At 40.9% G+C, this 13,363-nt stretch overlaps 1 protein-coding gene across 1 annotated transcript; it reads left to right on the forward strand.

Annotated features, from left to right (window-relative positions):
* Window positions 1-361: 361 nt before the first annotated feature.
* Window positions 362-12,084, forward strand: synpo2la (synaptopodin 2-like a). Its single transcript, XM_016294118.1, has 4 exons — window positions 362-735; window positions 2,963-3,114; window positions 3,266-3,972; window positions 7,492-12,084. Exons 1-4 carry the CDS (start codon window positions 634-636, stop codon window positions 10,092-10,094), a joined length of 3,564 nt encoding a protein of 1,187 aa, XP_016149604.1. The 5' UTR covers window positions 362-633; the 3' UTR covers window positions 10,095-12,084.
* Window positions 12,085-13,363: the final 1,279 nt, after the last annotated feature.

A 13,363-nucleotide genomic window follows, 5' to 3' on the forward strand; every position in this document is an offset into this window, starting at 1 on the left:
TCCCACACTATTAGAAGGTCCTGATGTTATAATATAAAACCTAGAAAAAACTAACCATTTAGGAAAACCTCAGTTGACCGTAATAAAGTTCCCCGACCACCATTTACTGAAGGTTAAATTAAAAATCATACGCTATTTTTCAATGAGAGATTGTAAACATCATTAATAATAACTAATTTCTTTCAATTTCAGACGTAAATCTACTTGTCGCTATTCTTAAGTTGTTAAAAAGCTTGACCGCTTAGCAAGAGAGGCAAAGGGCTATTTTTATATCAGCAATGTATGCCCCCTCCCTTTAAGCCAGCAATGAGTGACAGCACAGCTGCGATGAACTAGCTTCTACCTTCATCCAACACAAGATTGCACTGCACAGGGAGACGGTGGGTATCTTTTCTCTTTCCCCTCTATTTTAACTTCCTTTATGGCTGTCCCCCTATCACCAGCATCCAGCTCAGGGTGTGGGAGGGGATCCATGTGCGCTCGTATTCTTGCAAGAGCAACTAGAAGGAACCCTAGGACACAGTTGCAGTAGTAGTTGTCTTCTCTAAGGGGGCCCTGAAATAACATGGACCGTATGACCTAAGGGCCCCCAGGCCAACAAACTGAATCAAAGACGCAAGCACAAACCGCACCATGGTGGCTGAGAAGGTTATCATCACCCTATCTGGAGGTGCACCATGGGGCTTCAGACTACAGGGAGGAATCGAGCACCAGAAGCCTCTGCAGGTTGCCAAGGTATGATTGCCAGGAAACACATCAATGAATGTACTGTACCTCACTTTAAGTCTTTTAGAGTTATTTCAGCCCACAATTATTTAGTTCTAAAGAAACTTAAGATGTTGAGCTGCCTGAAGATGTAATGGACACCAGAAGCACAGGCCCCTGCACTCTTAAGTGTGGTGTGGAACTGATCCTCTCCCAAAAAAGCCAAATGATTCATAGAGCTATGAGCTTTCAAGTATCCCCCTTAACCTTTGAGTCCTAAATAGCTAATGTGCACAAATTTTACATTTTGTAATAGTGACAATGTAAGAGTAGATTACCAGTAACAGGCTAAGATTGTAGAATACAATTTTATATGTAAAACAAAGGGCAGTTTATGACTGTAGTAACATTTTTCTATCTAGCTAGCAGTACAAGGAAACAGGGTGTTTTTATGGTACATATAATTATGTGATACTGGTTTATGTTATTATTTTATAATTACTTTTTGTTATTACTTATTACTTACTAAGTAGCAAATTGTGATCTAAATAGCAGATTGTGATTATAATAATATATCAATAAAGGTTTATGCGCTCACACACACACTGTATTACTGTATTTTATGACTTACCTTAGCCTTTGAGCATTCAGGTCATATTTAATAGCATTTGCCCTAATTGAGTGTAATTTGGTCCCATGTCACACCATGCTTATGTCTCAAATAATCTACTTCCAATTCCAGCAGACTTTTTTTCTTTATACAGGGTACAATGTCATACACAGTATTTAATGATAAAGCAGCTTATTCTGGTTGATGGTCATGTTGTTGTCATGTCATGCTTGCAATAGTTTAGGAAATAAAAATGGCCCTGGTTATGTGTTTTACTTTAATCCAACACCAAAGATGATAATTCAAGCCATTAGTAACGACGGACTATTATGGACTATTTTATATACAGTATATATATATATATATATCTACCTATCTATCTATATAATAATGTTATCTGATCAGGTTAGTTTGTTGCATCCACTAATCTTGGCTGTCATGAAAAGTATTGCTTTTTATTGGTAGCTAGATGCTTGTCACCAAAAGTGAATTAGATTAAACTAGTGGAATGGACATGGCCCCATATCAAGATGCGGTTTAGTGACAGGGCAGCATACAGATCCCAGTTCACCACTTGGTCCTGAATATAACCTTTGCATTATAGTGGTATCCTAAAAACCAAAGGCAACCAAGTACAGGATTAGAGTCTGAAATGGAAAGCAGATCAATGACCCATATGCCATATTGTTTTAGTCTGTTCTGTACAATCAAAGGCCAAAGGAGCGCACAGACTTTAAAATGTAATTTTAATAGTATAGTGACTCAGGAGCTTTCGCACAGTATTAAAGAGCAGAGAAAATTTCATGAACCCATCTCACTGTCTATTTATAGTCTAAATGTAAGTATTTATAGACTGATTATTGCATCCTCAGTAAGATGTGAACCGTTCAGTGTGAACAAAACAACTGAAATCAGAGCCTGTCCTCCTGTGCTGAGTAAGATGACAGACAGGACAGGGGTTTGAGCAATGCCATTGCAAGGTCCAGTTGATAAACAACACTAACACGGGCACATGGGCAGCATCTGGTAACTGTCTATGCCAGCCTACTGAGTGTTTTTTTTTCTTCACCTTTTTTTAAATATTAAGGTAACACCTTTTTTTAAATATTAAGGTAAAATTGTCTGTAATTAAAAAACAGCATTTAAAGTATTGTGTACAATGGGTTTTTTTTTCTTCACCTTTTTTTAAATATTAAGGTAACACCTTTTTTTTAAATATTAAGGTAAAATTGTCTGTAATTAAAAAACAGCATTTAAAGTATTGTGTACAATGTTGCACAATTTTCACTGGCTTATCCCATTTGATATATGATTGTCCCTGGTTCAAGTCCCAGCTGTTCCAAGAGGCCTTTCGGTATGGAGTTTGCATGTGCTATGGTTTACCTTACAATCTAAACACATTCAGGATAGGTGAATTGGAGACACCTACAAAATACCAGGTTTAGAGAATGGATGGATATAGACTTAATGTGTATGACCAAACTCATATATCACTCATTCTTGCAGATCCGCTTTTAAAGATGGGAAGAATTTGAAATGCGATATCAATGCCTTAGTCTTTGCCTAATCTATGGAAAACTTTCAAGGCCAAGTTAAATGTCTTGTTGATCTATTTATCCATTATCAACTGCTACAATTATCCTGTAGGTGCGCAAGCGAAGTAAAGCATGTCGTGCCGGACTGCGTGAGGGAGATGAGCTGGTGTCCATCAATGAGAATTCCTGTGGGAGTCTGTCGCATGCCCAGGCCATGAACCTGATCGACAGCATACCAGGAACGCTACACATCCGGGTTAGGAGGTAAGCCATCCTTTCCTTTTTCAATGCCAAAATGTGTTTAACTCAAATGGGAGCTGAAAGTAAGTGACTGTATTAACTCCAAGCCAGGTTTGTTGTGAGTTACTGTTTCTGACCACCCCTGTGCTATTTTACCCTCTTACATGTTTATCAGGACACCGGCTGGCTTCCAGTCGGTGGTTCTGGTTGCTCGAGCTCCTTCTCCCCGCATTGATAAAGAGTACCGTGCTGCCATTAGGGCCATGTCTCCATCCAGCTCCCGACCTCACCAGTCCAGTGTGCGGCAGATCCACCGTGGATCCCTAATGTCCCCGACCGGACACAGTGGATTGACCTCCCCACCGGGCAGTGAGGCCTACTACGGAGAAACAGACAGCGATGCAGACGTGGCTGCTCATGAGAGGCAACGCAAACCAAAACGACGTAGTCCCAGCAATTCACCTGGTAAGGCAGGTCGAGCCTCACCGGAGGGAGCAGAGACTTCAGAAATGAGTGGGTATGACAGTGCCTCGGATGCCCAAGTTTACAATCTTTTGGGGCCTAAAGAAAGAGAAGATGCATTGCCTGGTGTAGCCCGCAGAGAAGTGATTTACCAACCCCCTCCACATGGAGCCTGGTCCTCTCAGACCTCCACCGATACATCCATGAGCGCGGATGACCAAAACCCACGAGAAGGGCTAATGGAAGAGGACAGTGGGTTCCAGGAGCCCACACATGTTCCCCCTCTGGTTTCTCCAGAGAGAGCCAAAGAAGCTCTTATGCTGAGCTCTCGTACTCAGTTGGTGCCCATGGTTGGGCCAGTTGACAATCCAGTGGATGAGGAACTCACATTAACATACATGGATAAAGCAAAACAAGCAAGTGAGTATATGAAGATCATTGCTCTTATGATCGACTGGCTTCAAATTTACCGTCATGAACACCTGCTTAGATTTGTAAATGTGTGCTTAAAGTCACAGCTTGTGATTGCCTGCATGTAAACCCTTGAAGAGATGAGGGTTGGTCATGAGTCTTTTAGCCAGAACTAGTGTCTATATTTGTCCTGAGGCTTGCAGGGTTGATAACCTGAGCACTGTTTTGCATAAGCTGGCATAAGCATCTCCAGCTGCTAGCTTATATCAGGTGACAGTGCTCCTCACAGGCCTGCGCTCATTCTCTCCACCTAGATCCCTAGCTGAAATACTGGACAGTATTGTTAGTATTCTCCGTATAGTTTTCAGACATGTATAGAAGCATCTGGCTGGAATATAAAGTAATTTACAAGTAATCAGTGCAAGTCACAAATTAGCATATTTCAGAAGCCAGGTTAGTGTTCATAAAATGAGATACGTACAATTAGTTACACAGGTTTAACATTCCGGTGCCCGGACACTGCATTACACTGGTATGACACTGATCCTGGTTCACAGCTGCGGAATGTGTGTTTGTTGATCCCAGATCAGGTGATAAACAACACATTGACATCTGTGTTTATGGTGAGATTACTTACTGTGGAATCTAATATGCTATTAATGGAATATTAATATTAAATATGCATGAACAAAATATGTATTATGATAACCATTTAGTGAAAACATTAGATTCAACAGATGGTTACACCTCACGATTTACGTTAATTCGTTAAATTAATTCCAGGGATATTACATTTTAGAGTAAAGTTTTTTTTTTTCCTGTTCTGATAATGATTAGGTTTAAAAAATATATTAGAGGCGAGACTTGGGGTTATGTGCCATAGTACCACTTTTTATAAAGTGTAAGGTGCGCAAGCGAAGTAAAGCATGTCGTGCCGGACTGCGTGAGGGAGATGAGCTGGTGTCCATCAATGAGAATTCCTGTGGGAGTCTGTCGCATGCCCAGGCCATGAACCTGATCGACAGCATACCAGGAACGCTACACATCCGGGTTAGGAGGTAAGCCATCCTTTCCTTTTTCAATGCCAAAATGTGTTTAACTCAAATGGGAGCTGAAAGTAAGTGACTGTATTAACTCCAAGCCAGGTTTGTTGTGAGTTACTGTTTCTGACCACCCCTGTGCTATTTTACCCTCTTACATGTTTATCAGGACACCGGCTGGCTTCCAGTCGGTGGTTCTGGTTGCTCGAGCTCCTTCTCCCCGCATTGATAAAGAGTACCGTGCTGCCATTAGGGCCATGTCTCCATCCAGCTCCCGACCTCACCAGTCCAGTGTGCGGCAGATCCACCGTGGATCCCTAATGTCCCCGACCGGACACAGTGGATTGACCTCCCCACCGGGCAGTGAGGCCTACTACGGAGAAACAGACAGCGATGCAGACGTGGCTGCTCATGAGAGGCAACGCAAACCAAAACGACGTAGTCCCAGCAATTCACCTGGTAAGGCAGGTCGAGCCTCACCGGAGGGAGCAGAGACTTCAGAAATGAGTGGGTATGACAGTGCCTCGGATGCCCAAGTTTACAATCTTTTGGGGCCTAAAGAAAGAGAAGATGCATTGCCTGGTGTAGCCCACAGAGAAGTGATTTACCAACCCCCTCCACATGGAGCCTGGTCCTCTCAGACCTCCACCGATACATCCATGAGCGCGGATGACCAAAACCCACGAGAAGGGCTAATGGAAGAGGACAGTGGGTTCCAGGAGCCCACACATGTTCCCCCTCTGGTTTCTCCAGAGAGAGCCAAAGAAGCTCTTATGCTGAGCTCTCGTACTCAGTTGGTGCCCATGGTTGGGCCAGTTGACAATCCAGTGGATGAGGAACTCACATTAACATACATGGATAAAGCAAAACAAGCAAGTGAGTATATGAAGATCATTGCTCTTATGATCGACTGGCTTCAAATTTACCGTCATGAACACCTGCTTAGATTTGTAAATGTGTGCTTAAAGTCACAGCTTGTGATTGCCTGCATGTAAACCCTTGAAGAGATGAGGGTTGGTCATGAGTCTTTTAGCCAGAACTAGTGTCTATATTTGTCCTGAGGCTTGCAGGGTTGATAACCTGAGCACTGTTTTGCATGTCGACTGGCTTCAAATTTACCGTCATGAACACCTGCTTAGATTTGTAAATGTGTGCTTAAAGTCACAGCTTGTGATTGCCTGCATGTAAACCCTTGAAGAGATGAGGGTTGGTCATGAGTCTTTTAGCCAGAACTAGTGTCTATATTTGTCCTGAGGCTTGCAGGGTTGATAACCTGAGCACTGTTTTGCATAAGCTGGCATAAGCATCTCCAGCTGCTAGCTTATATCAGGTGACAGTGCTCCTCACAGGCCTGCGCTCATTCTCTCCACCTAGATCCCTAGCTGAAATACTGGACAGTATTGTTAGTATTCTCCGTATAGTTTTCAGACATGTATAGAAGCATCTGGCTGGAATATAAAGTAATTTACAAGTAATCAGTGCAAGTCACAAATTAGCATATTTCAGAAGCCAGGTTAGTGTTCATAAAATGAGATACGTACAATTAGTTACACAGGTTTAACATTCCGGTGCCCGGACACTGCATTACACTGGTATGACACTGATCCTGGTTCACAGCTGCGGAATGTGTGTTTGTTGATCCCAGATCAGGTGATAAACAACACATTGACATCTGTGTTTATGGTGAGATTACTTACTGTGGAATCTAATATGCTATTAATGGAATATTAATATTAAATATGCATGAACAAAATATGTATTATGATAACCATTTAGTGAAAACATTAGATTCAACAGATGGTTACACCTCACGATTTACGTTAATTCGTTAAATTAATTCCAGGGATATTACATTTTAGAGTAAAGTTTTTTTTTTTCCTGTTCTGATAATGATTAGGTTTAAAAAATATATTAGAGGCGAGACTTGGGGTTATGTGCCATAGTACCACTTTTTATAAAGTGTACAAGCATCTTCAGAGCCACTGCTATTTGAAGCAGTGTAATTTCAAGCACCAGCATAAATAAACAGTCATAAATCTAAAGACAACCCTAATCTGTACTCTAAACATTCTCATGCTCTTCTCAGGGACCACAGTTAAGCACTGGTAAATAAAGCATCTCTCAATGGTAGACAAATCATCTTGGCAGCCAAATGATAATGCTCTTTTTCTCTAATTGCTGCAGATTAATATAATGAGTGGTCCCTGTTGCAAAATGCTTTGATTAAATACAGTTTTTATTGGGTTATGCTATGAAAACTTTCTTTGACATGCAACTTTGCAGTACCATATGAAAAACTGAATCTAATCTAACCTTTTATGAGATATTTAACTATCCTTTTTTAATGGAGGAGTTGAGTGTAGCATGTGCATGGACATATAAATGTTGCATGAATAGTTTAAAGCCATAAACATCTATTCTCAATTCAGTTTTCAATTCAATGCAATTTTTCAGTTCTGTCTCAAACTTTTAATTTCATGTTATGCAGAATTGAACCGTGGAGATACGATCACGGACAAACAGGTGAAAGAAGCTCGGTCCAAGTGCCGTACCATCGCCTCACTACTGACAGATGCACCTAACCCTCATTCAAAGGGTGTTTTGATGTTTAAAAAGCGCCGACAACGCTCCAAGAAATACACACTGACCAGCTTTGGAAGTGTTGATGAGGACATGAGGCAGGACTCTCAAGAAGAGGATGGCATATTTCCTGGCAGTGAATCAGAATTTGATGAGGAAGGTTTCTCTGCTGCACCCGACCCCACATGGGACAGTGAATACCTTGAGATGCTGGAGAAAAGATCTGCTTCCAGAGGTCAGGAAGGAGAAGGTGGTGCTCTCAGTCCTGGTCTGAGTGATACATCTGGGAAGGGGGCACAGTTGTTTGAGCAGCAGCGGAGAAGGGCTGAGGAACATGCAAAGAAAATGGAAGCTGCGCAAGAACAGTTACAAAGCCAAATGCTGGGAATTGCACTGAAAGAGACACCAGCACCTCCTCAACTACAGACACCGCAACCACAACCAGACCCATTGACAAAGCATAATGTCCAGCCACCACCAGTTGCTCCGAAACCTGCCAGACCTTCAAAAACTCTACATCATGAGGTTCCACCAGCAGAGATGCAAAACATGACACAGATGGCCACACATCAAGCCACTTCCACTTCCACTGTCCATGTTATGGTTAATGGAGATACTTCAAACACAATGGCACCAGCCCCCGCTGCGTTGCCCATAACTAGTCTCTCAGTACCTTCTGCAGAACCTGTGATGCCTCCACAACCAGCTCCTCTACCAGAACTTCTTTCCAGTTCTGTGTTAAACAGAACTGCCCGACCTTTTGCCCCAGGCTGTGTTACCAATCGGGCAGCCACTGCTCCTGTTGTGTTTCGCCCTACAGTCAGTAAGAAGACACCCAGACCTGTTTCAGTAGCTGTGGTTGCACATCCATTCTCTGCACCATCAGAAGAGCATGCCATGAGTGTTATCCCGGCCTCCTTTGTTAGCCAAGTCACAATGAGGCGAATGAGTGCCGATGTCCCTCCTGAAATGATACCCACACAGCCCTTTATGCCTGGAAAGTCTATTCCTCCACTTGTATCTGTGGAATCATATTCTCAACCTAGTCTTCACTGCTCCTCAGTGGAAAACTTCCAGGTTGCATCAGTGCCACCTCCCATAGTTCAAACCCAAGGACCTATCTGTCCTGTAGAAGCCGAAACAACTGTTCCTCCAGCAATCCCTGTTGACAACATAGTGACCGCTGTGGCTCCCGTTATGGCTCCTGCTACACCTCAGGTCATTGCAATACCATCCCAAACCTCTTCTATTTTGACCTGTGCAGCTTCTGAGACCTCTTTAACTGGAACTCCGGTGTCACCTGTAGTCTATCGTGAAAAATCCTCTGCCACCACTGGCCGCACTGGTATTCTCCAAGAGGCCCGCCGACGTAGTGCCTACAAGCCAATGTTTAAGATACCTGACAGCAAGAAAAACTCACCAAACCCTGAATTATTGTCTATGGTGCAGAACCTAGATGAAAGACCCAGACGTGGATATTATGAACTGGAAAATATTACTCACAACATTGATGACAATACGGCAAGAGTTCCACCACCTGTGGCTCCTAAACCAAGGGTCATCCAAGAAATGTCACAGATCCCTCAAGCGGAGGGAAAAGGTGCAGAGCTGTTTGCTCGTAGGCAGTGTCGCAAGGATTTGTTTGTTGTAGACTCTCCACATCTGCAGCCTGCACCGCTACAACCCCAACAATCCCATTCTGTCATAGACTTGATTGAACCACAAAAAACCTCACCAACCCCATCCCAGTGGAAGTATTCCCCTAACGTTCGTGCTCCTCCACCGATAGGTTACAACCCCTTGCTGTCTCCATCCTGTCCTGTTGGGGTGCAGCGTGGGGGTGTCAAAGTGTCTGAGGGAAGTTCTAAAGGAAGTAAGGGTAGTTATGGTGTCCCAAAAGAAGGTATCAAAGCCTTGGACTTTATGAGGAGGCAGCCTTACCAACTGAACCCTGCAATGTTCTGTTTTGGTGGTGGCACTAGCACACCATCTTCAGTGTCCTCCTACCAGAGGCAACAAAGGGAAGGCCACACTCTGACACCACCCAAGCAGATCCCAGTAAAGGCGGCACGTGTATATGAAATCAAACGATTCTCCACTCCCACCCCAATGTCAGCAGCAACTCTCAACCCCACAGTGATTGTACCACGCTCACGGACCACACTTGGTGAGCACATCTCTCGTTCTGACATGACGTCCCCTCTACCTGAACCTGTACCCGAATCAACTCCGGCACCTTCACGAGCCCCAGGCCTCCCAGAGCTCCCTAAAATTTCAGCTGTGCCCATCCCTCACCCCATGCCATACTCACCTCCAGCTCCCATGTCAAGTATGTCAAGCCTAAGCTACTCTGGGCTTCAAGCTGCCAAACATTTTAAGAGTGCCCCTGAGTTAAGTTCCCTACCACCAGACCCCTTAAAGTCCCCTATCCAAGTTCCTAAACCCCGTTTTATTGCAACACGTGTGGGTATTCAGCCCCGCGTCTGGAGGCCTGGAACCCTTCCTCACTGATGATGTTACTTTACATGAGGAAGAATCTAAACCATCTGCTTCTGTTGCAGTCACAAAATTCATACTTTTCAAATATGATTTAATATAACTTGAAGATGCAAAGAAATTATATTCTCCATTTCAGATGAAAATATACTGTGGAGTATATTTGTTGTTTTGTTTTGAGAGTGTTTTTCAAAACTTAGATGAAAAATCCTGAATTTCTGCTAAATGTTCGACAATATGTTTAAAACCTTCAGTGTTGTTAACATGAAATCTATTTACTTAATGCATGTTCCTGTTCTTGTGAACAATTTATATATGCTATTCCAAAGAGAAACATTGTTTGGCTTTGTAAACATCAATCAAAGTGTAGCTTGCACTTCCTCTGAAATGGCTCTGCCTTTTTCACTTAGATGATGTTAACCAATAGCCAAATAGTTACTTGGGCTTTGTTTTAGCAAACTTACATTCTGTCTGGCTCTCTAGTGGTGCAGAATGCCCAGTTTTTTTAATCCAGTCAGTTCCTAATGGATAACATCAAGATGTATAATACATAGTTTTTTTGTTTGTTTGTTTTTTCTTTATTGCATATCTTGTTTCATCCATACATCAGAATCAGAGAGAGCTTTTTCCAAGTGTGCGCAAACACACAATGAGTTACATTACGGCAGTTAAAAAGAGTTGCAAATGCCAATTCACGTTCACGTGTCAATTCACGTGTTCCCAATTTTATAGGGATAAGAAAAAATACATTGACATGTCACCAGAAAAAACATTTCACATGGACTGGACTGAGGTATTTTGAAATATTTTTCTTCAAATTTCTCCATTACGACACACATATGTGAGTTTTTTTGGCACCTTTAAAATACTAAAGTGTAGTTGCTTTGCGGATCTTGGGTGTAAACCTTGATCTACTTGACATATGAAAGCATGGGAAAAAATGCAAGCCGAGGCTTTGTTTTGCTGTATGCTCTTAGGTCAATCAGAAATGATATATCTCTTGGCAGAGCCTGCACTGAACAGGTGCATAAGGGTCACAGCCTATTTGTAGGAGCAAAGTAAACAGGGAACCAGGCTGGTTCCTTAAAATGTGCTCTGACTGGATTTTTGGTCTTTATATCAGACTATTGATATACTAAAAATATGACATTAATGAAAACTTGAGTTTTTATTTTTTATAGAAAAATATTTAAGTGGTCAAATCAGTAAGTGTTGGAAAGGTTCAGTGTTGGAGACAGTCCTAGAGAAAGGTTATCTGAGCACTGACACAAATCTGTCTCATGAAGATAGTGTGAAAAGTGCAAAGCTAGCACTGTCCAGGATTATCAGAAGGTTAATTAGCCAACTGGCTTTACTGGAATTAGTCAGAATACTCGTAGGAACATGAAATATTTGAATGGCATGTGCGTCAGTGAGGCTGATGATTTCGGGGATGAGTGGTTTTCGAATGTGTTCCCAAAGTCCATAAAACATGGCAATGTCTTAAGAGAAAAAACATCTAGTAAAACATCTTGTAATATTAAGGGAACAATGGATAGAGGTTTAAGGAAAGAAAACAGTTTATATCAATGTGAACTAGATATACAGAGAGAATGAATAAATAATGATTGTAGTACTGGCAGGTGAGAATATTTCATTTTTAAAAGGTCTCCTTTTCTTAAAAAAAAATTACATTTAGAAATTGAATAAGAAGTTGATATAGAGTAGATACAGTGTTTAAAATCTGAGCCACGATTTTGTTTGTCTTTCCAGTCAGTGTCAGTCATGTTTTATTTTATAGACTAAATCTTCTAAACTAAATCTTTACATTGTTTAGCGCTCTTAATTTTGGCTGTACAAATCATTAGATCAATGTGTCTGTCTTGGTAAAATCAACTTTGTGGTTAATGTCCCTGGTAATTTTGTTTGTGCAACGCTTATGATGAGCTCAGCTGAACTTTAGGACCTAAGTAATTCTAACTGAGTGTCTTTGTATTTCTAATACAATGAATAGTTTCAATAAAACACCTGAAATTTCACATAATGTCTCTGTCTCATGGCAAGCAACAAACGCAGACATGATCCCACTGTCTCACATGAATGCACTTAAACCTAATGATGTCTGAGTTACTCTTTACCAGAGGCGGACAGTAACTAAGTAAATTTACTTGAGTATTGTACTTAAGTACACTTTTTGAGTATCGGTACTTTACTTGAGTATTATTTTTTTCTGGGAACTTATGACTTTAACTTCACTACATTTGAAAGACAAATATTGTACTTTTCACTCCACTACATTTCTATCAAGGTCCTCGAAGTAGAAAGTCGTTACTATGTAGCAGCTTTGAAAGTCAGTCGGTGATTTTTTTTCTTCTCTAAAACGTGACTTTTTTTTTAATACATTTTTTCAGACTCTTGTAGGGCTACATTATATTATTTCCCAGCATTTTTTGAACACTGACCAGCTGCAAATGTTACATTACATTTAGTCATTTAGCAGACTTACAAATGAGGACAATAGAAGCAATCAAAACTAACAAGAGAGCAACAATATATAAGTGCAAATGACAAGTCTCAGTTAGCTTAACGCAGTACACGTAGCAAGGTGTATTTTTATATACAGTTAAATTAAGTATACTATTAAGTATTGCAAGTATTAAATACAACAATAAAACGAAAAAGGAAATGTACTTTTGGTACTTAAGTACTTTTAAAAGCAAGTACTTCTGTACTTTTACTTAAGTAAAAATCTGTCTTTACAACTTTTACTTGTAATGGAGTAATTTTTGACCAGCAGTATCTGTACTTTCACTCAAGTAATGGAGTTGAGTACTTTGTCCGCCTCTGCTTTTTACAAATGAAAAAAAAAAGTTATTTAGAATTAAGAAGGCCAAGCTCATTTAAATGTTGGAGTGTGAATTTGACTGACTGTAACATGTTTCATAATAATTCATTTGTAAAAAGAATTATCAGTGTCGAAGTGTTCCTTTTAGAAAGACTAAAAACATGGTTTATGGGGTGAAGATGACTAATCACCACATGGTGGCGCTTATGTCTTACTTTTCATAATAGAAGTAAGGCTAAGTAGTGAAATGTGACTGCATGTTTTAGACTTTTTTTTTTTTTGTATCTTTGTGGGGACTTGCCATAGACTTCTATGACTTCTACTGTTTTTTATACTGATCTAACAATATTTTCTATACACTAAACCTAAATCGACCCCTAAACCCCTGACAGAAACCTTTTTTGCATGTTTACATTTTTAGATAAACATCAAGTATTTTTAATACTTTTTTTCCCTCATG

This window comes from Sinocyclocheilus grahami, unplaced genomic scaffold, assembly GCF_001515645.1.
Source record: "Sinocyclocheilus grahami isolate Dianchi unplaced genomic scaffold, SAMN03320097.WGS_v1.1 scaffold313.1, whole genome shotgun sequence".
NCBI classification, from domain to species: Eukaryota; Metazoa; Chordata; class Actinopteri; order Cypriniformes; family Cyprinidae; genus Sinocyclocheilus; species Sinocyclocheilus grahami.

Bases quoted from the DNA above. Each gene is read 5' to 3' on its own strand.
- synpo2la (XM_016294118.1), top strand. From the start codon at position 634: ATGGTGGCTGAGAAGGTTATCATCACCCTATCTGGAGGTGCACCATGG. The intron at 736-2,962 runs GTATGATTGCCA...ATTATCCTGTAG, and splicing joins AGCCTCTGCAGGTTGCCAAG to GTGCGCAAGCGAAGTAAAGC. The intron at 3,973-7,491 runs GTGAGTATATGA...CATGTTATGCAG, and splicing joins GGATAAAGCAAAACAAGCAA to AATTGAACCGTGGAGATACG.